The following is a 23672-nucleotide window of genomic DNA, read 5'->3' as shown; positions in this document are numbered from 1 at the left end:
GCATACATGTGCGTGTGTTTCTGTGGGGCATATATTTAGAAGTGAAATTGTTGATTCTTAGGGTTTGTCCCTTTTCAACTTCTCCACATACTGACAAATCACACAACGATATACCAATTTATACTCCACCTATGGTGCATGAGAATTTCTATGTATCCCCATCTTTTTCATCATTTGGAATCATAAGACTTTAAAATTTCTAACAATATTATGGGTGTGAAATAGTGTCTGATTACTTTGCTCTCCATTTCCCTGATGACTAATGAGGGAGAGCACCTTTGGGAATCTCTAGTTCTTCCTTTGAATGGCCTAGTTACATACTTTCCCCATTTTTCAAGTGTCTTTTTCTTATTGATTTACAGGCATTTTAAGTATGTTATGGATTCTTTCCTATTATTGTTTATCTCTGTTGCAAATACTTTAAAAATTGTGGCTTATCTATTCATTCTCATGGTATCTTTTGTTGTAACAGATTAAAAAATTTTTTTCTTGGTGTTATCCATATCGATTCTTTTCTTCATGATCGTGTTTATGTATTACTATACTACTGCCGAATCTACTATAGTTTTAGAATAAGTCTTCATTTTTAGTAAAACGACTCCCTGATATATAGTTTTCTTCTAAGAAAGTATTGTAGGATGGTGATTAAGAGTTTGAGAACCTGGAATTAGAGTGCCTGGATTCAAAACCCACCTTTGCCACTAACTGCGCTTAATTTCTCTAATCCTGAGTTTTTACACCAATAAAGTAAGAATAAGAATAGTACCCAGCTCATATGTTGTGAGGATTAAGGAGATAAAATGCATAAAGTTTGTAGCTGAGCATTTGGCATATGGTAAGGGCTCCGTACATGTTAGCTCTTTTTTTTGTTGTCGTTTTTTTAGCTCCCATAATGATTATATCTTGGTATAAAACTGTTTGCCCAGTTTCTTGTGTACACAGATCACTGGATTTCTTCGATTGTTTTCACAAAAGCTGTGATTTGTGTCAGATGTTCCAGGAGGGTAGAACAATTTGGACCCTCGTGCTAATTGTGGGTCCCAGCTTTGGTCTCACTGTATTTTTTCCAGGAATTTAACAAACCAAGTTAATCTTGTCCTCCTACTCCCCCAACCCCCAATATAATATTGGTTCAAACATCAGGTGGGTTTTTTTTTTTTTTTTTAATGAGTAACAATGCAGCTCCATTACTTTGGGATGAGAAGCATCTCTGTCTTAGTTGAGCCCTCAATAGTCTGTATCCTCATAGGGCTGCTCCCAGCTGGGAAGTGACGAAAGGAAGGGAGGGCACAACATGAAGAGATTAACGGGCAGTGAGATAAAGGTTGGACTCATAGTTCCCAAACTAGGCTGAGTGTTGGAAGCTATATTGTTTTTAGTAGAGGATAGGATGCTCCATTTAATAGCTTGTTTTATTTTATTTTTAAAAAAACATGTTTTAAAAACATGTTCAAAAGACAAAAATCAGGCTTCCCTGGTGGCGCAGTGGTTGAGAGTCTGCCTGCTGATGCAGGGGACGTGGGTTCGTGCCCTGGTCCGGGGGGATCCCACATGCCGCGGAGCGGCTGGGCCCGTGAGCCATGGCTGCTGAGCCTGTGCATCCGGAGCCTGTGCTCCACAATGGGAGAGGCCACAACAGTGAGAGGCCCGCGTACCGCAAAAAAAAAAAAAAAAGACAAAAATCTAAGAACTTCAAAAGACAAAAATCTAAGGGAACAGACAGTTGAGGACGAAGGGCTCCCAGAATTTTATAAAAGGTAGCAGTTATTATAACAAAGACCATTCCTCTTCTGCATTTGAATTATGTTTATGACCACAATCTTAATTTTTAATATAGTTTTTTAATAACAGCTTTATTGAAATATAATTCATGTACCATAAAATTCATCCTTTTAAAGCATACGATCAGTGGTTTTTAATATAGCTTTTAATGAAACTTTTAGTCATCCCCAGTTCTCAGTTTTCCCTTTCTCTTTTGGCTCTCTACTTTTTGTCATTCTATTGTTTTTGGTCCCGTTGTAAACCAGTCGTGATAATCAGTTCCTTTGCTCAGCTTCTTGCTAAGCGGACACAGCCCAGCATTAGATGTGGCCTTCAGCTCCATGGAAGAACTTCCATTTTCTTGTAGTGGATTCCCATATTTAATAAATATTTTAAAACTTAATCAATCAGCCATGTGTTCCTGAATTTCCAACAGTTTTCAACACAGTCTTTCCAAAATCTGTTATTCCAAAGTTAATTGTTTGTGTTATTTCTCTTTCTTAAGAAATAATTGGGTTAGAAGAAGCCCATATGCTTTTCTTTTAGCATCATATGCTCACTGCAGAAAGTGTTCAGCAAGAGCAGCTCCAAGTGCAGATATTATTGTTGCTGGTGGTGGTAGTGGGGTGTGTGTGTGTGTGTGTGTGTGTGTGTGTGTGTGTGTGTGTGTGTGTGTATCTGTCTGGAGAGTCTTCGTGGAATAGCCCATCTCCATGGGGCCATTGAGTCTGTTTTAATTCTCACATTTCGCTCAATGAGAGAAAAAGCTACACTTGTCTCTGCACCTTCTGGCCCTGTGCAGTTGGGTATTTTAGTTATGTTTGAGCTATTAATCATGCCTTTTTATAGCTCCTGTTCTCTGCAGCGTGTTTTCACTAGAACTAGAGATTCTTGATTTCTCTTTTCCTTGTTCTATCTTTGAATAATGAGGGAACTGAGAAGACTGAGAATATTTAATAGACTTAGATTCCTGTTCCTTTTATGATAAAGTTTAAACTGCCAGATTTGCAACTAAAATTTTTCCATTGGTTCTTTTATTTTTCAGATTAAGGCTCAATAACTGTTTTGGGCAATATTAACATTTTGTGTGTGTGTGTGAGAGAGAGAGGGAGAGAGCGAGATGGAATTAATTCCTGTGATTTGATTTTTGAACTGATGTTTAAAAAATTTACTCCCCAAATATTTATTGAGGATCTACTACAGGCAGGCACTATCTGACTTCTTATGATACATCAATGAATTAAAAAAAAATTTGTTTCTTCATGGGACTTATGTTCTAGTAGATAGACAAAAACATAATAGAGGATAAATTATTTAGTATATTAGAAGGTGGTAAGTACCATGGAAAAGAAAAGGAAAAATTATAGCATGGTAATGGACATTGGGAGTGCCGGGGTTGTAGGGGACATAGGTTGTAATTTTTAATAGGGTGATCCAATAGGCCTCACAGAGAAGGTGACATTGGGAAAAGCTTGAAGGGAGTGGGAAGTGAGCCAGGCTCTTCTGTGGAAGAGCATTTCTGTAGGAGAGAACAGTTGGTACAATGACTCCAAGGCTAGAGCATGTCTGTCAAGTTTGAGTAACAAGACTACTACTCCAAAGGAGGTGGGTGATGGAGGATCTTAATGAAAACTGTATTGGGGGCTTTCCCAGTGAAGTTATTTGAAAGTATCCATATCTCTGGCGGTATTTTTAGTTTCATTATTTGTTCTCAAAGGATTGTATTATCTTACCAAAGAAGACCACAGAAATTTTCACTTGGGCAGCTGAATGTAATTCATCTACCACACCCAATGTATTGCACTTGGATTCTTCTTTGCAAGAGGGTATTACTTTGGTGCACTTAAATGTACTTTTCTTTTATGTTTATACATGCATGGCTATGGATCACTCTTTCTGCAGGATGTTTTATCCTGTGTAGTTGGTAGATATTTTTAGTGCTAGCCTGCCATAAAGCTTACAAAGTAGCATATAGTTTCTACTGTGCCTAACAGATGAGAGGCATACTTTCAAGTCATCTTTGAACATATCCTGTTTCACAAATGGAGGAAATAGGTCTTAATTGCATTAAGAGAGTTCTGTTAGCTATTAAAGAGGGGAAAGAAGATGATTCAGCATTGGGACAAAGTACAATTAGAGATTGAGGAACTGTCTCAAAAACATACAAAATAGGCTCAGCAGTCATTTCTTCAAGATGGTTTTGAGTAGATGTTTTCTCATAGGTGGGAAATGAATCACATAACTCATTGAGGTTCCCTAAAGCTCAAAGTTCCATCCTTCTCCCTCTGAACTATAGATAATACACATTTCAAGTCATGTAGCCAAATGGCTACAAACTCACCAACAAATGTTGATTGAATAAAATGAGCACAGGGACACAGGTAAGAAATTTTTAAGGAATAGAGTGCATATGCTGGTAAAGGTTTTACCCTCTGTAACAGTGATAGTGCTTATAAACTACTGGAGAACTAACCAAGAAACCAATAAAATAATTGGTTTAACTAACTATATGAAAGCAACCTTTGTTAGGGTTATATTCCTGAGAACTAGCAATACTTCCCATTTTGGGCTAATTTACAGTTTGCAAAATAACGTTTGTCCATCTTATTGTCAGATAAGAGTTGTCAGATTTGTTTTAAATTTGTAAGTGAGCATGTGCTTTGTGCCAAACGAGGTACTGAGTGCTGGGAATACAGAGGCACTTGGTCCAGAGTTGAGAATGGAGGGTGGTGTAGCTGTGAGGCATGGACCTCAAGGAGAGAGGAATAGAGGAACTGTCATCTGGAAGTGACAAGGGGGAAGCAAGAATAATTCTGACTTCTGGATGTAACACAAAATTCTCGTCATGCACCCTCAGACTTTGGCCGCTCATGTGGTATAATAATAAACATTGAGGGAACTAGACTGTTCTGTATACTTTACAGGTATTCAGTCTTCTCAGCAATCCTCAGAAGTTGATACTGTTGTTCCCATTTACTAAATGGAGAAACTGAGACACGGGGGGGCTTAAATGACTTGCCCAAGATTGTTCAGTTTGGGAAGGGGTGGAATTTGAAACAGGAAATTTGGCTCTGGAATCTGGAGTCTTAGCCACTACGCTCTGCCACTTTTCATAAGTAACTGCTCACGGTTCTAAAAGAGAGGGAAAACTCTTTAGGACAAAAGAGTTTAGTACTACTGGATTATGTTACTGCCTTGTACAAGAGTAACATGTTTTACCAGACCATACAAATCTGTGGGCAGGTGTTGTATCTTTCATAGCGTCTGCTATGGTCCTCATGGAGTCCTGAGCACAGGTAGGGTTCAGGACGTGATGGTGGTGAGGGAGGGGATGGGACCTGCAGGGGAAGCCAGAGAAGGACAAAAAGGATGGCTTGGCGGCAGTTTGCTGAGGATGCTGATCTAGGGAACATTTTGGCCAGGAGGCTTTGCCAGGAGGCAGCTTCCCAGAAGCCCAGTGGGAGTAGTTCAGAGTGACCACGTACACACTTCTCAGAAGTAAAGACATTCTCCCAGGGTATCATTTAATAAATTAATTGAAAAGTGACTTCTGTGTTACTTCAAAGTATTCATTTGCTTCAGAGCAACAAGAAGTAAAAAGAAACCAACAAACAAAAAGTATTATAAAACGAACAGAAAGAAAGGCTGTGCCCAGAATTTTTCCTTTTTAAAAGAGAATCAGGATATCTTGTAGGAATCCTTTCTTTAACCCAGTGTGTCAGAGGCACAGAGGCCTCGTTAAACTGCCGTAATTTGCCCCCAATAGAGGCAACAACTATAGAGTTTGGTTTATTCCGCTTTATGTCAAAACACATCAACAGCATAGAAGCCTGAGTCATATGTGGAACATTGAAAACAGTTCAGTGCCCCTGCATGCTTGCTCTTTTGTTAAGGCAGAGAGTTTAAACAGAGGGAAGTATGAACGGCTCTAATCAAGCTCTTGGCCCCCAAGCTCCACTGACGCGCCTTCACAAGGTCGTGGCTCCCTGTGATCCTATCTGTGAATCTTTTCTGTTTTTTGGATCTTTATTTTTTTGGTATTGTTGTTTTGGTCACACTACACGGGTTGTGAGATCTTAGTTCCCCGACCAGGGATTGCACCCAGGCCCTCAGCAGTGAAAGCGCCAAGTCCTAACCACTGGACACCAGGGAATTCCCTACCCTTTGTTTCTAACACAGAGGAGGTCAAGTTCCATCAACCTTTGACATGATATTGTTCCTATCAAGAGCTGAGTTCATGCCAGTGAAGATAAGAGTGGTCAGACCTGGATTTTTCTTTCTTTTTATTCAGACACAAAGTCATAACAATAGTTAGAAATCTCCGAAGTTTTGTCTTGGCTTTTTCTTGTAATGAAGACATATTTCAGGCCTAAGGTATAGTTTACATTTGATTCTGACTTTACATCACTAGACACTGTTACCTTGTCCTAGGTCTAGAGACCCTCCAGGGAGGATTTATATCCTGTCTCCATTTTAGAGCAGCAGTTATTCCTTCTACTAGATCTTTTTAGAGTTGAACTCACCAGCACTACAGAGTTTACTTGTTTTAAGTAGTAATTATTTTCTAGGTTACAGCTGACTACAAGCTATTCCTGCCATGATGTATACACAGTTATGCACACACATGCACGTGCGAGAATTATTGGGTGTACAATGGATAATGTGACTTGGTTTGGTGAGGTTTTCTATCTCTCTCAATAGCAGTATCTCTTAGAATTCCTGCTTTAAGAGATTATTTACAGTCAATGTCTTTTTAAAAGGCATTTCACTTTTCTAGGGAAAGTGTTTAGTGCTAAGGATTAAGTAACACGATTGATCTACTTATTGCAAGGGGCAGTAGTCACTAGTACCAATAAATAATGGAAGTGCAAGGAAAAGTAATGTCTAGAGTTTTTTCATTTCTCTTGTCCAACAGAGTAATTTCATTATTTTGCTACCCCTTAGATATTTCCTAGCAACGTGTTTGAAAATTTTTACTCTTTAATTTCTTTAGATTCAGATGCTTTTGAAGTCCATATCCCAGAAAAACTATAGATCTGATACATGTAATGCAGCACATTTAACAAAAATTTTCTCATTGGGTATTTCTTTTCTAATAAACATGCATCATGAATGGATTCTTTCAATTTCCCTATAATTTAAGGGCAAGGAGTTACCCTTCAAAGCAGCTTGGAGACACCAGCTAGTAGTATGTGGAAGCCCATCAGTTTAAGAATTTGGGGGGCAGATTCATGTCATACTGAATCTCTGTAGCAGATTCTTGCTATGTTCTAACCTATGCACGCATTGCAAGATTCCATGTTTCTGAGACATGGTTTCCTTAGGGATGGCTGGTAATCTGCATGCTTGCTCTTAATTGGTCAAGTTCCCCCCCCCCCCCCACACACACACACATATCCATTCCTTCCTTCATTTCATAATTGTGGTAATTGAGATAACTCTTGTGTTCTTCCAACCAATCTTCATTCTAGCTACTTGGGAAATCCCCAAAAATAAATAGATATTTTTGCAAGGTTTGTCTCTCATTTTGTGTCCCAGTAAAGAAAGCCTTTGGTGGGTGACTGTCAAGTTACAGATTAAAAAAAACATCTTTTGAAGATTCTTGATATTAGAGATGTATGGCCTTTTTCTTCTTTTTCTTTTAAGCAGGAGCTTTGCTCTTGCAGTATTTTACTAAGATTATTTCTCGACTGTGTTCTTGGAAAACTCTTGGACAGTTGAGATCGTAAAGAAAGAATCTGCTCCTTCTAAAGTTTAGTATGCATGTGTATGTATGTATTTGTGTGAGCAGAAAGTCCTCTATAATTATGTAGTTTTAGTCTTTAGTTCTAGGAGAGAAAAAACTTTCTTACCCTATGTAAATTTGTTTCTTGAAGAAAATACTATGGAATTCTTACATGTCAGCTATTTATCATGGCATTTTGGTCAGTGATAGCTATGATTTTTCTTTCCTCAAACACTGGGAGCTGGCCCTTTCACAGAAGTGAACCTTAACTCTCAGATGCCTCTAATACCTATATAAAGAAGGTGAAATTAAGCAAGCAAGCAGACAAAAATCCATTGCCTTAACTGGGTGAAGTGCATGTTGATGTGAAGAACTCACCATTCTTCATTTTCTTCTTTAGACTTGGCCTATTTCTGATGTGGCCTCCAGGAAAGACTGTGACCCAGCTGGCAGAGGTGACACTTATTTCCAGGGCTGCTTTTATTTTTTTAAATAAATTTTATTTATTCATTTTATATCTTTTGGCCACGCCGTGCAGCATGTGGGATCTTATTCCCTGGTGAGGGATCGAACCCACGCCCCCTGCATGGAGTCTTAACAACGGCACCACCAGGGAAGTTCCAGGCCTGCTTTTAAAATCATCCGATTTAGAGCTGAACTGACTAGTTATTCATTTGATAATATAATAGCTTAACTGCTTTTCCCCTCCTCTGTTCTTTTTACCTGTGTTTTATTTAACTCTCAGTAGTTACATTATTCTTTGCAACAAGCTTTTATATACTCTTTCACCATAGACAAAAATATAAGGTGTTTTTCTCACAGCATTCTATAATTCATACTATTTTCAGTTCACCTTTGGGGAAAAACAAGGTGAAGCATAGAAAGTTTTAGTAACTCCAAAAATCAAATGTCAAGTCAGCAGTGAGGCCAGGAAGACCTGTAATTTTTCTCCCAAGCCTTTCTTGCATTAAGGTAGAGTATCTGTTTCCCAGCGCTGGTTCATCTGAGGGATTTTGTCTGCTGATTTTGTTGCATCCAAACGTTGGAGTTCCTTGCACTCAGATTAAATTACAGCTCAATATGACTACATATGGTATTATTCTCAGGATGCTAAAGATTGTAAAGGTCTGCTCTGACTTTCAGGCTTCTGAGAGAAAGTGTTTTCTTGTTCAGGCCCGAAATGAAGGCCTAGTAATGGGCGGTTAATAGCCAAGATGATGGAGAGACTGATTTATCAGAAGATAGCAGAGCATAAATAGGTAATGAGGCTGCCTGACTTCCCTAATGGAGAGGAGAAAATGAGAGCTGATGCCAGCGTCGGCCCAGCCCCTCCACCTCCATTTTGTTGGAGCAGGGGCCACTGGAGAGAGGGGTCCTCTGCCGCCAGGAATCACAGAGTCGAGGGCTTTCAGTGACGTCAGAACTGGAAGCTCAGCAAGGCAAATTCACAGGATGCCTCTTGAGAACTCACCTAAGAAAAGCCTTTTTTTTTTTTTTTTTTTTTTTTTGTGGTGTATGTGGCTTCACCTAGGGCTCCTGGCTGCTGAGATCTATATGACATAATCTCTGTCCTTGGGTAATACATCCCCAAACAGGCGCATGTCCACAAGAGTGGAACACGTTCACATCAATTGTAAAACTTTTTGCTTCAAATAATAGCAAGAACCGGCATTTGAATTATAGAACAAGTGTGACTAGAGAGGAATTCCATGGGAACTGGTTACTCATTAGACCCATATAGTTAGCTCTTTAAAAATTCCCGTGGGAGTTCCAATCTATTGCTCCTTGTCCTTCCTGTTTTTTTCTTATAGTGTGTTGAGAGTGTGCTGTGTGCAAAATAATATGCTAAGGTGCTTGTACAGATGTTTCTTGGCCCTCACTTAATTTATCTGGGGAGGCTACCAGATGGAATCCCTTTTACCTCCTTTTTTGGCCTTCTCTTACTCTCCCTCTCCTTTTTTTTTTTTTAACTTTTGAACTCAACAACAAAATTCAGGCAGTAAATTGTCAAAGGAACATACATTTTACTTGCAAGAAATATAGGGGGATTAAGTAAGTAGATCATCAGTTTCAAAGCTAAACATATTTTGTCGTAAATTGTGAAGATAAGGGAAAGGAGCTATTGTTTATTGAACATCTATCATCTCAAAGCCTTTTACATCCATTTCTTATTGTTTCCAGGATAAAGAGTACATTTCTTACATTGTTTTATACTAGTGGTTCTGAACCCTTGGCCACCCCTCAGAATCACAGGGTAGCTCTTTAAAAAATATTGATGCCCAGGATCCATCCCAGACTAAAAGAATTAGAATCTCTGAGTTTGGGGCCCAGTCAGTGGTATTTTTTAAGAAGCTTCCTGAGCAAGCCTAATATGCAATCAGGATTGAGAACCACTGGTTTGGAAGTTCTTTGGCATTTGGGGTTCCAGCCTCTTCTCCCACAATAGATGCCTCACATCTTCTGTCTCAGGAATATAGCATTTCCTACAATCCCTGAGTGTGTTGAGTTTCCCATTTTTGTGCCTTTGTAGGGTCTTTTACCAGGCGTGCTTTCCCCTGCATTCTTGGTCTGAGGAGCACCTCCCCAACTCTCTGTAATCCTATAGTCAGATGGCTGCTGTTATACCTTGTACATATATCTATTATTGGACTTTCAAATGTTTTGTAATAATTTGTGTAGCAGCTCCCCTTTTTGACTGTGAGTTTCCTGGGTGCAGGGGCCATGTCTGACTGTTCTGTGTATCCCCAGAGCCTGGTGTATTTCCTGAGGTATGGTCAGTGCTCCATAAATGTTGAATGGATTGTAACTTATCCTTTAGTTTTCACAATAAAGCTACAGAGTGTGTATTATTATTTTTGGTCTTTTAGAGACAAGGACTTGCAGTTCAGAGACATTAAACAATTTGCCCTAGTTTGTTCCATTAATAAATGGAAGACCCAGAATTCAAACCCAGTTCTGCCTGGCTTTAAAGGCTATGCTTTTTTGTTTTCTTTCATTTTGTTTTAAAATGTCCTGTTGCTGGACACTATTTGGTTCTTGCAGTACTAAATATAGAAGGTTGGATTTTAAGAGCCTTTTGGTTAAAGATAATATGTAAATTAAATGCAATATATGATACAGATTATGACAACTATGGACATGATTGAGTTGACCACATGAAAAGAGGGAGGCATTTAACATAGTCATAGATATACAATTATGAATAGAAAACACGAATGCTCTTATGTATGTATTATGCTAATTTATGTATTAGGTAGATCTATTTGGTAGAATCCTCTGTTAAAAAAAGCCATTGTTATACAATTCTGCTTCAGTAAGTTCCATATCTTAAGTAACAGACAGGGGAAAACAATATTGTTGATGTGGCTACAGGAAATTCTAGAATGAGGAATCTTAATGTTAATAGGTTGTAGTATCAGTCTGTTTGAACTGTTTTGTCAGAAGTCCACATAAGGCAATGGAGTAATTACAGTCAGGTTATGGTGATTCTTCAGTTGCCTTGTCTGATGTAGAAGACCAGGGAAAATAGTTAAAAGTAATTATTGCTCAATAATTATAAAAGCAATCAAATGGCAAAGAAGAATTTAGGATGCAGAATAGCTAAAGATTCTGTTACATACATTGAAGACTTCGTTTTAATTATGTTAATTATTTTCAGAATTATCCTGTTGTACAATACTGTTTGACTGGTAATACTCCCATGCCACTGATATTCATTGATTTATTATTCAGGTTGGGCTTAATTAAAAACCCAAACTACCTGTCTTTCTCCTTGTGTCAAAGTTCTGATTCTACCATGACAGTTTTAGTGTCATCTTTGCTTTAAAAAAAGGTTGTAAGGACTTCCCTGGCCGTCCAGTGGTTAAGACTTCGCCTTCCAATGCAGGGGGTGAGGGTTCGATCCCTGGTCGGGGAGCTAAGATCCCACATGCCTCGTAGCCAAAAAAAAAAAGCCAAAAATGTAAAACAGAAGCAATATTGTAACAAATTCAATGAAGACTTTAAAAATGGTCCACATCAACAACAACAAAATCTTTAAAAAAAAAAAAGGTTGTTAGTAAGACAAGCTTGAAAAGTTCATTTATATCTGCTCTTTGTAATATGTAAGGTTGCTCTAGTTCATGGCTCTAGGAGATGTGAGGAGAAAAAGACAGGCTGCCAAGAAGCAAAATGCATAAGGAGCTTGGGGGTTATATTAACTTCACATTTAAATTTCAGCTATTGCCCATGGATAATAAACAGGCCTCAATCTGGGGGTTGTATCAGGTTCTTCTGGTCCTAAAATTCTATGATTCCTTTTTGAAATTTGAAATTTAAATTATCCTTATGTAATTATATTAATTTATTAAGTTTTCTTGCCATCTGGATAGTTATTTTATATTTTTGCCTTTTTCTCCCTCAATCTTTTTTCACAGCTATGATCAAAATCAGCCTCAGTGCTTAAAACACACACACTTTACCATACCTGTGTAATTTTTTTCTTAAAAAAATGGATTTCCATGGGTATTGTAAAGTATAATGCTTAATTTCTAAGGTTGTGCTTTGTGTCAGATGTGGTAATGTTATTGACTTTTCTGATGAAGTCAGAGTTCCAAAGATTGTTTTTCATGGTTTGATTTTCTTCTCATATGCTCTAGAAGTGCTCTTTAGAACCCAGTAAAACCTGCAAGCACCTCCAAACTGCAGAATGAAAGCAAAGATAAAGCATGATGGAAAAGGCCTGCCAGGGGGTGAAATGCTGCCCTACTACCAAACAGGGTGATTTGGAAATGACATTTACCCACATGCCTCAGTTTCCTTATTTGTAAAATAAGGATGTGTATTATATGAGCTCTAGGTTATTCTAGGGTAACAAAGCATTTGGTTAATAGATTTTAAAATCACAAGTCATTCTTATATAGTAATTTGAAAAAATGCATTTCTGCAAAATAATAATTTTCAAATGTCTCTAAGAGCCATTACTACCTTTTAATCTTCTAGTTAAGTTAATAAATATTAGAATTTTGGGGGGCAATATATGTTAGGCACTCCCCCACCAAAATAAAGAGGAAAATCCTGATTAGACTAGTTCTCTCTTCTTAAACATTTTCTTTTCTTTTGAGCTAAGAAGGTAAGGTCTAAGATTAAGGTGTTGAATAATAAGCTGGATTGTTAATTGCATGAGTTCAGTGTAATTCTACTTAATTTATAATTTCTCCAAGATAACCTAAAGAAGTAAATATGTTTCTTCTCTTCAGCCTACTTGTTAAGTCAGACATATGGGGATGGCAGGTGCCTGAATGGTAGATGACCATCCAGAATGCAAGGAAACCATGCTAACATGTATTTTCGTGATTACTACTGCAAATTTGTTTTGGCTGAGAAGTCCTGTGTTTGGAGTTTGATCCTTTTGCCTTCATGAGTGTCAGTTCTACTAGTGCAGGTGCCTTGGTTTTAACCCAGCCATGGAGGAAAATGACAGTGAACACTGATGCAATCAACTCGTTATTGGAGTTGCTTTTCTAAATGTTCAGGGACATTGCCAGTGATGCTGTATTAGTTTCCTATTGCTACTGTAACACGTTATACCACAAACTTAATGTCATAAAACAGCTAAAATTAATTTTCTTACAGTTCTAGAGATCAGAAGCCTGAATTAGGTCTTAAAAGGCTAAAATGAAGGTGTTCTCAGGTTTGTGCTCCTTTTGGGGGCTTTAGGGAAAAATTGTTCCTTGTTTTTTCCAGTTTCTAGAGGCTGCCAACTTTCCTTGGCATGTGGCCTTTTCCTAACCTCATTTTAATCTCTACTTCCATTATCACATCTCCTTCTCTGACTCTGATCCTTATAAGACTCTGGTGACTACATTGGGTCCACCTGGATAATCCAGTATACTCTCCCCATCTCAGGGTCCCTAACTTTATCACATCTGCGAAGTCCCTTTTGCTGTGTGAGGTAACATGTTCACAAGTTCCAGAGATTAGAGTGGGGGCATCTTTGGGGCCATCAGTCTGTCTGCCATAGATTCCTTCTAATCATCCAGGTCATCATCCAGATGTCATCTCCTCAGAGAGGCCTCCATACCACCTAGAACCCTATCTACCCTGGTTACCTGTTTACCCTGTTTTATTAAATCTGAGAACAGTGTATTTATATTCTAAGTTTATTTTTTATCTAATTGTTCATTTTCTGTCATTTTATTTGTCACTTTCTATCTCCTTCCACTAGAAGATAAGCCCCACTAGAGCGGAAACATGATCAGTCTTCTTCATCTTGCCCCCCAAATCAGAAGAGTTCCCAGCACTTGGTAGACTCTCAGAAGATGTTTGTTGAATGAATCAATCTGTATACAGTCTAAGGAAGCCTTCCTTACATTAAAACAATATTAATATAATCCCGTTCCAATTACTATCAATAATGCACACATTTTTCACTAACGGCAGTTAAACATGCTGTCAATAGATTTTCTGTTGAATTTACATAATGGGTTTCTCCTTGGGACATAGATGAGATCAATAAAGTAAAATACCAGATGTAAACTGAAGCTGCAGGAAAAAGAAAATATAAGAATTAGACAGAATTAATGCAAACAGTAAATATCTTACTAAAAAAGAATAGTAATGTTATTTTGATCCAAGCTGTAATCATGATGCCGTGATGAATAACATGTGTCCTCTGCCATGTTCACAATAAATGCTGAGAAAGAATGGAGGAGAGAGTTCTTTTTAATTGAGACAGAGCTTTCCTCAGGCTGTTCCCAAAACATGGTTGTTAGCACTTCAGGAAACTCAAAGAGCTTTTAGAGAAAAGAAATTATCCATTGAGGTGGCATTAAGAACAACTTGATGGAAGGGTAGCATTTCTGTAAACAGGTAATTTATAGCTATGCAATTGTTGTTCATGTATGTATCCAGGTGATTGATCAAACCCTCAAATGAGTCAGTCAGCCAGGAAATACTTATTGAATACCTGATGCTGGTCAGTACTGAGGCCCTCACATCAAAATGAACCGTATTGAGGAAGAGGAGAGAAGGAAGCTAGAAGGGTTTGGGAAGACTTCCTGGGAGAGGAAAGTTTGGATTGAATTGTGTCCCCTCCAGAATTTATATGTTGAAGCCCTAACTGCTAATGGGACTGTATTTGGTGACAGGGTCTTTAAAGAGGTAATTAGATTAAATGAAGTTGTAAGGGTGGATGCTAATCCAATATGACTGATATCCTTATAAGAGGAGAGAGAGAGAGACAGACAGACAGACAGAGACAGAGACACCTGGGGTACACATGCATAGAGAGGAAGCCATGTGGCCATCTGTAAGCCAAGGAGAGAGGCCTCAGGAGAAACCAAATCTGCCAACACCTTGAGCTTGGACTTCCAGCCTCCAGAACTGTGAGAAAGCAAATTTCTGTTGTTTACATCATCCGGTCTGTGGTACTTTCTTATAGTAGCCCGGGTAGACTAATACAAAAAGGAACTTGATCTAAGTCTTGAAGGATGCATAGGGCCATTTCTGGGAAATGGCCGTGGTGAAGATCACTACCCCAGGGTCTGGTTTGGAAAAGCACAAGTGGTGAATGAAAGCTACAGAAAGAGTTGGAATGCACATAGTTTGTGGAATTAAAGAGTAGAAGAGAGAACTGAGTGTGAATGGGATATGGGTGGGTCCTTGGGAACTTGTGTGCTGTTATGTCTGGGGTGGGGGAGGTGATTGTGGAGGACCTCAATATGCAGAGAGAAAAAGTTTGTATTTGATGTAGTAGAAAATATAGGACTTACATTTGGGGTTTTGGTAAGGAGTCAGTTTTAGGAAAATCAGGGAGGATATGAACTGTGGCAGATATGAAAATGAAGAGTAAAGTGTGGATCCAAGAACCATCATAAAAAGAAAAAAGAAGCCAGAATTTGGTGATAACCTGGGTGTTAATTGGGAAGACTGAGGAGTTAGGGTTGGATGTTTAATGAGGCTAAGAAGTATCCAGATAGTTCTTCATCCTTGGGGTTTCACGAGGATTGGAATGTGTTAGCAACTGAGGTGTGGCATTCTCCCACTCCCACTTATTTCAAAGATTTTAAAATGGAAAGGTTATCCTTTGTTTCCAGAAAGCTTTATGATTATTAAGCACTCTCCTTTCTCCTGATACCATAGCTTAATGAGTGTGAAAATCCTAGGTATGATTGAGGTGCCCTTTGTGCCCCACAGAATCCTAGAATGTCCCTTCCTAAGATGCGCTGGTTCTCGGGGAGCAGCACCACCATCTCCCTCACTTGTTACATAAATACAGTTGCTCAGATGGTTTATATCTCTAAAATAGTGTATGTTTGCTTTTCTCACTGCAGGAATTATACATGTTTATTGTAGAAATTTTGGATACTATAGACAAATATGAACCAAAAAATCAAATAATTTATAGTTCTACTGCTCAGGTATAGCTACTGTTAATATGGGGAGTCAAAATAAATAGTTCTGCTTCCTTCCTCCTTTCTTTTCAGTTATTACATGTGGTTATTCAATACGCTAATATTAATGTTATTGGTAACACTGTATGTTTTTTAGAGTCCCTTGTGATTTTCTCTGGGAGTCCCTAGATTGGCATAGGAAATAGTGATTTTTTTCCCAATAAACTTTTGATGGGTGATGTTTGCAGTAGATGGGCAGAGGCTCAGTTTTTCTCTTAGGAAATTGTGGAAACCTCTATGAAATTACATTTGGTAAATTAGAACTGAACTATTACTTTGAAAGTATGTATTTGAGATAGGATAAAAAGGGTTTTTTAGAAGTTTAGATGTCTTCCTTGTAAATAGATCACATTCATCATCTTAATTTACTCTTGTATTGAACATATTTTTCCCTATTTCTTTTTTAATCTACAAAGCTTAATTTTAAAGGAGTCAGTCATCTAAAACAGAATGAAGTGTAGTTCAGTCTTCTTGGAAATGAAATGTTTAACCACTTGAGATAAAGCAGAAAGGGAGGGTACTTGCCCTCCTTGATTAAGTGGTACTTTACTTTAGATTAGTGAATAGCTTCTAAGAAGGTGCAAATTTTAATTTGTTTTTATTTAATTTCTATGTTGAACTGGTTTTCTAATTTATATTATAAAACTTTCAAATGATCATGAGAAGTGCTTATCATCTGATCTCTATGGCTGAATAATAAATACCTTTTATCTTTCTGATATTGCAGTTGACTCACGTTGACCAGGCAAGCTTCCTGCTGGGTGCCTTTGGAACATCGTTTATTCTTGATGTCCTGCTAAATCAGTAAGTTTTTCTTGAGCTGCACTCACTGTTTTCAGATACACGTTGAATCCAGTTTCTTATCCTGCTGTAAAAATTTTTTTCTTACTATATTTTACTTCGTTTTCCAATATCAGTTAAATATTATATTTAAAACTTGTATCTATTGACTGTAAGTTATAAAGTCTGGTAAATAACAGAAAATGGGTACCCACTTGAAACTGAACAACTGTAACAGCTTTAAGAATGTAAAATTGAGGGAAAGATTTACTCCAATATTTTGCATAAAGATATATATGACCTAAGTTCCTATGAATGACAATAAATTATGAAAATAATACTTGGAGTATTAAAATACCTTTCTTAAGAACAGCAGAAAAGGTAAGTTACCCTTTTTGCTCAGTGAGTCAGGGGACTGGTTGCATGATAGTGTGATTCCAAATAATGCCATTAGATGCTTTGATTTGGGAATTGATTTTTGTAAGGTTTAAGGTACTGGAATTATTCTGTAAATACTATATAATTTTGGAAATTGTCATTACCTAGAATTTTAGGTTTGGAATGGTAGAATTTTAAGTTTGGGAGTGGCTTTTGATAAATCACTGGATTTAATCTCTTCCTTCTGGGTTAGTATCTAAGAAGTCTTACAGGACATTTAGTTGTCTATTCACTTTTTTAAAAAAGCATTAATATCCCACTTCTTATCCTGGGCAAGCAGGAAGAGACCAGGGCTCTGTCAGCCAGTGTTTCTGAGCTGAGCAGCACTGGACGACAGCTTTGCTGAAATCAGCTATGCAACAACTTAGGAAGAAAGTTTGAGGCCAGGAGGATAGTACGGTAGACCGAGAGTGAGAACTAGAGCCTAATTTGTCTACAGTGGGGAATCAGCCAGGTTGAAGACTCTGAGTTAATAAAAAAAAGGATGTAAGAGGCAGTTCTTAGAGCTGTACTAACTGGATAGGTAGCCACTAACCTCTTGTGGCTGTTTAAATTAAAATTAAATAATTTAAAAAAAATAAAAAATTCTGTTTCTTAGTTGCATGAACCACATTTCAGATGCTCAGTAACCATGTGTAGTTAGTGGTTACCTTATAGGACAAGGCAGAACATTTCCAACATTGGAGAAAGTTCTGTTGCACAGTGCTGGTTTAGAGATTTCCTTTGAGGAAAGGGCACATGTGCACTGTTAAGATTATTGAGCGAGGTCAATCAGTATCCAGGAGAATTCACTTCTTCCTTTTAGATTTTAGTCTATGTTTAATAGATTAATTTAATAATTAATTTTACTAGTATCCTAATTTTTCTGGAATTTATTTACAAAGTTTTCATCATACCATAGTTATTGCTTTAGTGTTTAAGTTATATATTAGTTTATTTTTTGATTAAGCTGCCTTGTAGGTAGGTACATTTTGTAAGTAGTGCTTCCCTCTCCCCACATTTTTGTTTCACAAACAATTTAAATACTGAAAAGCATGTGTTAGATGGCAGTCTGTTATTTGGGTGTTCTAACAATGGGAGTGTTTTGTTCTTTGATCATGCACATTTAAAAAATGTAACATAAGTTGTATTTCTACAATATTCATTAAAATAGTTTCTTTCTTCTTTTTTTTTTTTAATTTATTTTGGGCTGTGTAGGGTCTTCGTTTCTGTGCGAGGGCTTTCTCTAGTTGTGGCAAGCGGGGGCCACTCTTCATCGCGGTGCGCGGGCCTCTCACTATCACGGCCTCTCCCGTTGCGGAGCACAGGCTCCAGACGCGCAGGCTCAGTAGTCGTGGCTCACGGGCCCAGTTGCTCCATGGCATGTGGGATCCTCCCAGACCAGGGCTCGAACCCATGTCCCCTGCACTAGCAGGCAGACTCCCAACCACTGCGCCACCAGGGAAGCCCTTCTTTCTTATTTTTAAAATTTATGGCTTAGAACATAAATATTAGATGTTTTATACCACACTGTATTTTACCCTAATTTCATAGGGCGTGAATAAGATTGTGTTAGTATGATCTGTATCTTATATTCCTGCTTGATGTAAATACCCTAAAATTTACATGTTTGTATGATTTGTTTCAGTTTTTCAGCAATTTTAATGTCATAAAGTTTTAAAAAACTCATTATGAAGGAATGCATGCTCCTTAGAAAAATAATGAAAGAGTAGAAAAACAATCTCATATAATTCTACCGCTTAGACACTGATTGCCCTGTTTTATTTATTTATTTATTTATTTATTTGAGTCTTTTTTTTTCTTTATAACAAATTTAATCAGTTATACATATACATATGTTCCCATGTCCCCTCCCTTTTGCGTCTCCCTCCCACCCTCCCTATCCCACCCCTCCAGGCGGTCACAAAGCACCGAGCTGATCTCCCTGTGCTATGCGTGATTGCCCTGTTTTAAGCTGTAACCCTCTCTGTGCTCACTTTCCCATACACCCTACTACCTATTCTCCCTTGCTTAATTTTAAAAATATTATCACAATTTAATATAAAGTTTGACTCATGAAATTGCCATTTTTGCCGGTCAAAAATTTGATGACCATCATTGTGATATGGTCAACTACTTCTCTGTATTTTAATTTTTAATTTATTTAAAAATTTTTAAATTTATTATTTTTTTGTCTTTTTCCTCCATCTAGAATTTAAGGTCATTGAGGGCTGAGATGTTTTTTCGTTTATTGTTGTATCCTTAGCCCAGAATAGGCACTAAATTCTAGCTTGGGAAGTCATATTGACTTAGAAACTAAAGGCTGGAATAGGCCAGGAGACAGAGGAGATGATGGATGAGGGTGGAGGCTATCAATTGGGGAAGAGTGAAGCAGCAAAAAAGAAAGAGGGCAAATGTTTGGGGCTGGCTTCTAAAAAAGCTGAGCATACACATCTAGGTATGATTTGGAAAGTCAGGTTTCTAGGTCTCTATTTCAATGACTCCTTTCCCTTCCTTCGAATCATGGTTCTGGTAGATACCCGCTGCCTTGTTTTCTGGTTTCTGACATTTGTAATGCCTTGACTTTCAGTACCCCAACGAAGAAAGGATATTTATTCATTCTGCCCAAGCCATCTCACTTCCTCTGGAGGAATCCAAGCACTATAGTTTTCTGTTCCTGAAGGAGAGACACATATGGCCATACTTATCAGAGCATGAAGCTTAGAATACTAAGGGTGAAGCAAAATTTCTTTCTAGATACTGGCAAGAACCTCCCTTCTGCTTATTGCAGTACAAAGGATAAAATAATAGCATAAATAGAGATTTCCTGGGCTGAGAAATATGCAAAGTTTTTTGGTTTTGTTTTTGTTTTTTTGGCATGGGATCTATATTAAACATAGATGTCAGGTATCTATTTTCTTTATGCTTTATGGTCTAGGATGATTTGATACAAAGGTTTTTTTTCTTATTTTTATAGAGAATGTTTTTATTTCATGGTTTCACTTTATATATTGTCTAGTGGTTATATTGGTTAAGGAGCAGAAAGATGAAAAATCGATGATGCTCTATAAGTTTTCCTTCCTTCCTTCCTTCCTTCCTCCCTCCCTCCCTCGCTCCCTCCCTCCCTCCCACCGTTCCTTCCTTCCTTTCTTTTTTTTCCTCACTCATATGCTTATTAACATTTATTTAATGTAGTTTGTTGGTTGTTTTTTTTTGCTTTTTCTTCTTAAAACAATTTTTTAAATTGAGGTATAGCTGATTTACAATATTATAGTCATTTCAGGTGTACAACATAGTGATTCAAAGCTATATCCATTTGACGTTATTATAAAATAATGACTACACTCCCTGTGCTGTACAATATATCCTTGTAGATTATTAATTTTATACATAGTCATCTTTACCTCTTAATCCTCTACCCCTATGTTGCCCCTCCTTCCTTCTTCCCTAGCCCCACTGGAAACCACTAGTTTGTTCTGTATATCTATGAGTCTGTTTCTGTTTTGACATATTGATTCATTTATTTTATTTTCTGGTTCCACATATAAATGACAACACAAAGTATTTGTCTTTGTCTGACTTATTTCACTAAGCATAATATCCTCTAGGTCCATCCATGTTGTGGAAAATGCAAAATTTCATCCTTTGTATCTGGTAGGTTGGTTATGTTTCCCAGTGTTAGAGAAATGGCCTTTTGTAGGTAATATCTTATATGTTCCAGCAGCTCTGCTCACCAGAGCTATGTACTCCAGGGGTTCCCCCTATATGGGCTGTGTGGGTCCTTCTGTTGTGGTGGGTGGGCTACTGTGGGCGTGCTGGTCGGCATGGCTGGCCCCCTGTTCAGCTGGTTGTCAGTCCCTGCCTTGTGTGGAGGCTGCTGGCCACTGGTTGGTTGGGCTGCGTAATGACAAGGCTGGCTGTGGAACCCCAGCGAGTCCCAGGCCTAGTGCTGGCTCACTGGTGGGTGGAGCTGGGTCCTGGGGACTCTAACTGAAGGGCCCTGGAGGTCCCAAAGCTAGTGGGTGGGGCTAGATCCCAAGGCCACTGGCTGAGGTGCCCAAGTTGTCCCAAATCTGGAGTTGACCCGTTGCTGGGCAGGGTCTAGTCCTGGGGTCTATGGCTGCAGGGTCCAGGGCTCCCAGAGCTGGTGTTGGATCACTGTTGGGTGGGGCCAGTTCCTGATACAGCTGGCTGCAGGGTCCAGGGTATCCCGAAGTTGTGTCTCCCTGCTGAAGAATGGGGTCAGATCCTGGGGTGACTGGCTGAGGGCCCCAAGGTGTCTCAGGGTTGGGGCTGGCCTGCTGGTGAGAGGACTGGGTACTGCCATGGCAGGCTGCAGGGCTACAGTTGTTTGGGGACAGATGTCCACCTGCTGGTGGGTGAGGCTGGTACCAAGGCTAGAACTGGCTGGCTGATGGGCAGGGCTATAGCCCAGGGAGTTCTGGGATTGGTGCCTGTGCACTGCAGGTGGAGCAGGCTCCCCATGTCTCTAGCTGCAGGACCCTGGGGGGTCCCGGATCTAGTGTTTGCACCCTGGTGTGTGGGGCCACGTCCTGGGATCTCTGATGGACAGGGCTGTATCCAGGATTGGCTATGGGCTCAGCAGGTCTTCAGGCAGCTGGCCTGCTGGTGGTGGGTCTGTGTCCACTCCCAGCTAGTTGCTTGGCCTGAGATGTCTCCGTACTGGTGCCTGCAGGCTGGTGAGTGGGACGGGGCTGGTTCTTGGAGCTGATAAGCTAGAGGGAGGATTCCAGAATGGTGCCCACCAGCACCAGTGTCTCCGTGGTAGAATGAGCTCCCCAAAATGGCTGCCGCCTGTGTCTCGGTCTCCAGTTTCCTCCTGCCTCTCTGGAACACTTTCCAATATCAGCAGGTGGGTCTGCCACAGGTTCCTTTCAAATGACTACTTCTGCCCTGAGTCCTAGAGTATGTGAGATTTTGTGTGTACCCTTTAAGAGTGGAGTCTCTATTTCCCACAGCCCTCTGGCTCCCCCAAAAGTAATCACTGCTGACCTTTAAAGCCAAACATTCTGGGGGCTCATTTTCCTGGCACTGGACCCCCAGACTGGGGAGCACAATGTAGGGCTCCAACCCCTCACCCCTTGGGAAGAATCTCTGCAATTATAGCTATTCTTCCATTTGTGGTTTGCCCACCCATTGGTATGGGTCTGGACTCTTTTGCAATTTTGCCCCTCCTACCTGTCTCACTCTGGTTCCTTCTTTCTATCTTTAGTTGTAGAAGGTCTTTTCTGGTAGGCTCTGGTCTTTCACATTGGTAGTTTCTTGTATATAAATTTATTTTCATTTTTTGGCTGCATTGGATCTTTGTTGCTATGTGCGGGCTTTCTCTAGTTGCGGCAAGTGGGGGCTACTCTTCGTTGCCGTGCGCAGGCTTCTCATTGCAGTGGCTTCTCTTTGTGACAGAGCATGGGCTCTAGGAGCGCACACTTCAGTAGTTGCGGCATGCAGGCTCAGTAGTTGTGGCGCGTGGGCTCTAGAGCGCAGGCTCAGTAGTTGTGGCGCGTGGGCTTAGTTGCTTCACGGCATGTGGGATCTTCCCAGATGAGGGCACGAGCCCATGTCCCCTGCATTGGCAGGTGGATTCTTAAACACTGTACCACCAGGGAAGCTCAGTTTCTTGTAAACAGTTGTCATATTGGTGTGAGAGACCCTGAGAGAAGGTGAGCGTAGGGTCTTCCTACTCCACCATCTTGGGAACTCTTTAACCCAAGCTTTTTTCCTTATGAAGCAATTTATAGGGCTATGGAACAGGTAGAGTTTTTTGTCTTGTTTGAAACTGGAGACAAATTAAGTAAGTCCTTGTGTAGCTGGATTCCAGTTGCAAGACAGATCCAATAATACATATTTTTAGATTGGAAGGAAGGAAAAGTAGCATTATATAATATTCCTTCTGAATGCTCAGTAAACAAGGTTATCTGTAACCAAATTATATACTAATTCAACCTTTAGGTTGTAACTTGTACAGGAGGCAGATAAAGACTATGGGATGGTTAAAAATGAAAAGCACAGCAAGTTCCTGTGTTATTAAGACTATAAAGGGTGGGAAGCAGTTCTCAACTCCTTCAAGGGGTCACACAGGTGTGAAATTTCACTCTTTGGGACAGAGATGTTAATAAAACCAATCATATGGCCTGGCCTGGTCAAACTAGTCCTGCGGGCACACTGGATCTTTCTAGAGGTCAAGAACTGGTGTTATACTTTACTGTGAAAGATTCCTCAGAAAGAAAAGGCTCGAGAGGGCAGACAGCAGGAGCGAGAAGAACTACAGTCCTGCAGCCTATGGAACGAAAACCACATTCTCAGAAAGATAGACAAAATGAAAAGACAGAGGACTCTGTACCAGATGAAGGAACAAGATAAAACCCAGAAAAACAACTAAATGAAGTGGAGATAGGCAATCTTCCAGAAAAAGAATTCAGAATAATGATAGTAAAGATGATCCAGGACCTCGTAAAAAGAATGGAGGCAAAGATGGAGAAGATGCAAGAAATGTTTAACAAAGACCTAGAAGAATTAAAGAACTAACACCGAGAAGA

The 23672-nt window shown here is 39.3% G+C and overlaps 1 protein-coding gene across 5 annotated transcripts in view; it reads left to right on the top strand.

Annotated features, from left to right (window-relative positions):
* The window catches only part of ADAM22 (ADAM metallopeptidase domain 22), a 235110-nt gene that overhangs the window by 16475 nt on the left and 194963 nt on the right, over positions 1 to 23672 (top strand). For all 5 annotated transcript variants that reach the window (XM_060108901.1, XM_060108903.1, XM_060108902.1 and 2 more), the window contains exon 3: positions 16646 to 16722. In XM_060108901.1, coding sequence (XP_059964884.1) covers positions 16646 to 16722 — 77 coding nt within the window. The remainder of the gene's footprint in view (positions 1 to 16645; positions 16723 to 23672) is intronic.

This window comes from Mesoplodon densirostris, chromosome 9 (genome assembly GCF_025265405.1).
Source record: "Mesoplodon densirostris isolate mMesDen1 chromosome 9, mMesDen1 primary haplotype, whole genome shotgun sequence".
Taxonomy (NCBI): domain Eukaryota; kingdom Metazoa; phylum Chordata; class Mammalia; order Artiodactyla; family Ziphiidae; genus Mesoplodon; species Mesoplodon densirostris.
The sequence above is the reverse complement of the archived record's forward strand: the minus strand, read 5'-3'. Positions and strand labels throughout refer to the sequence as shown.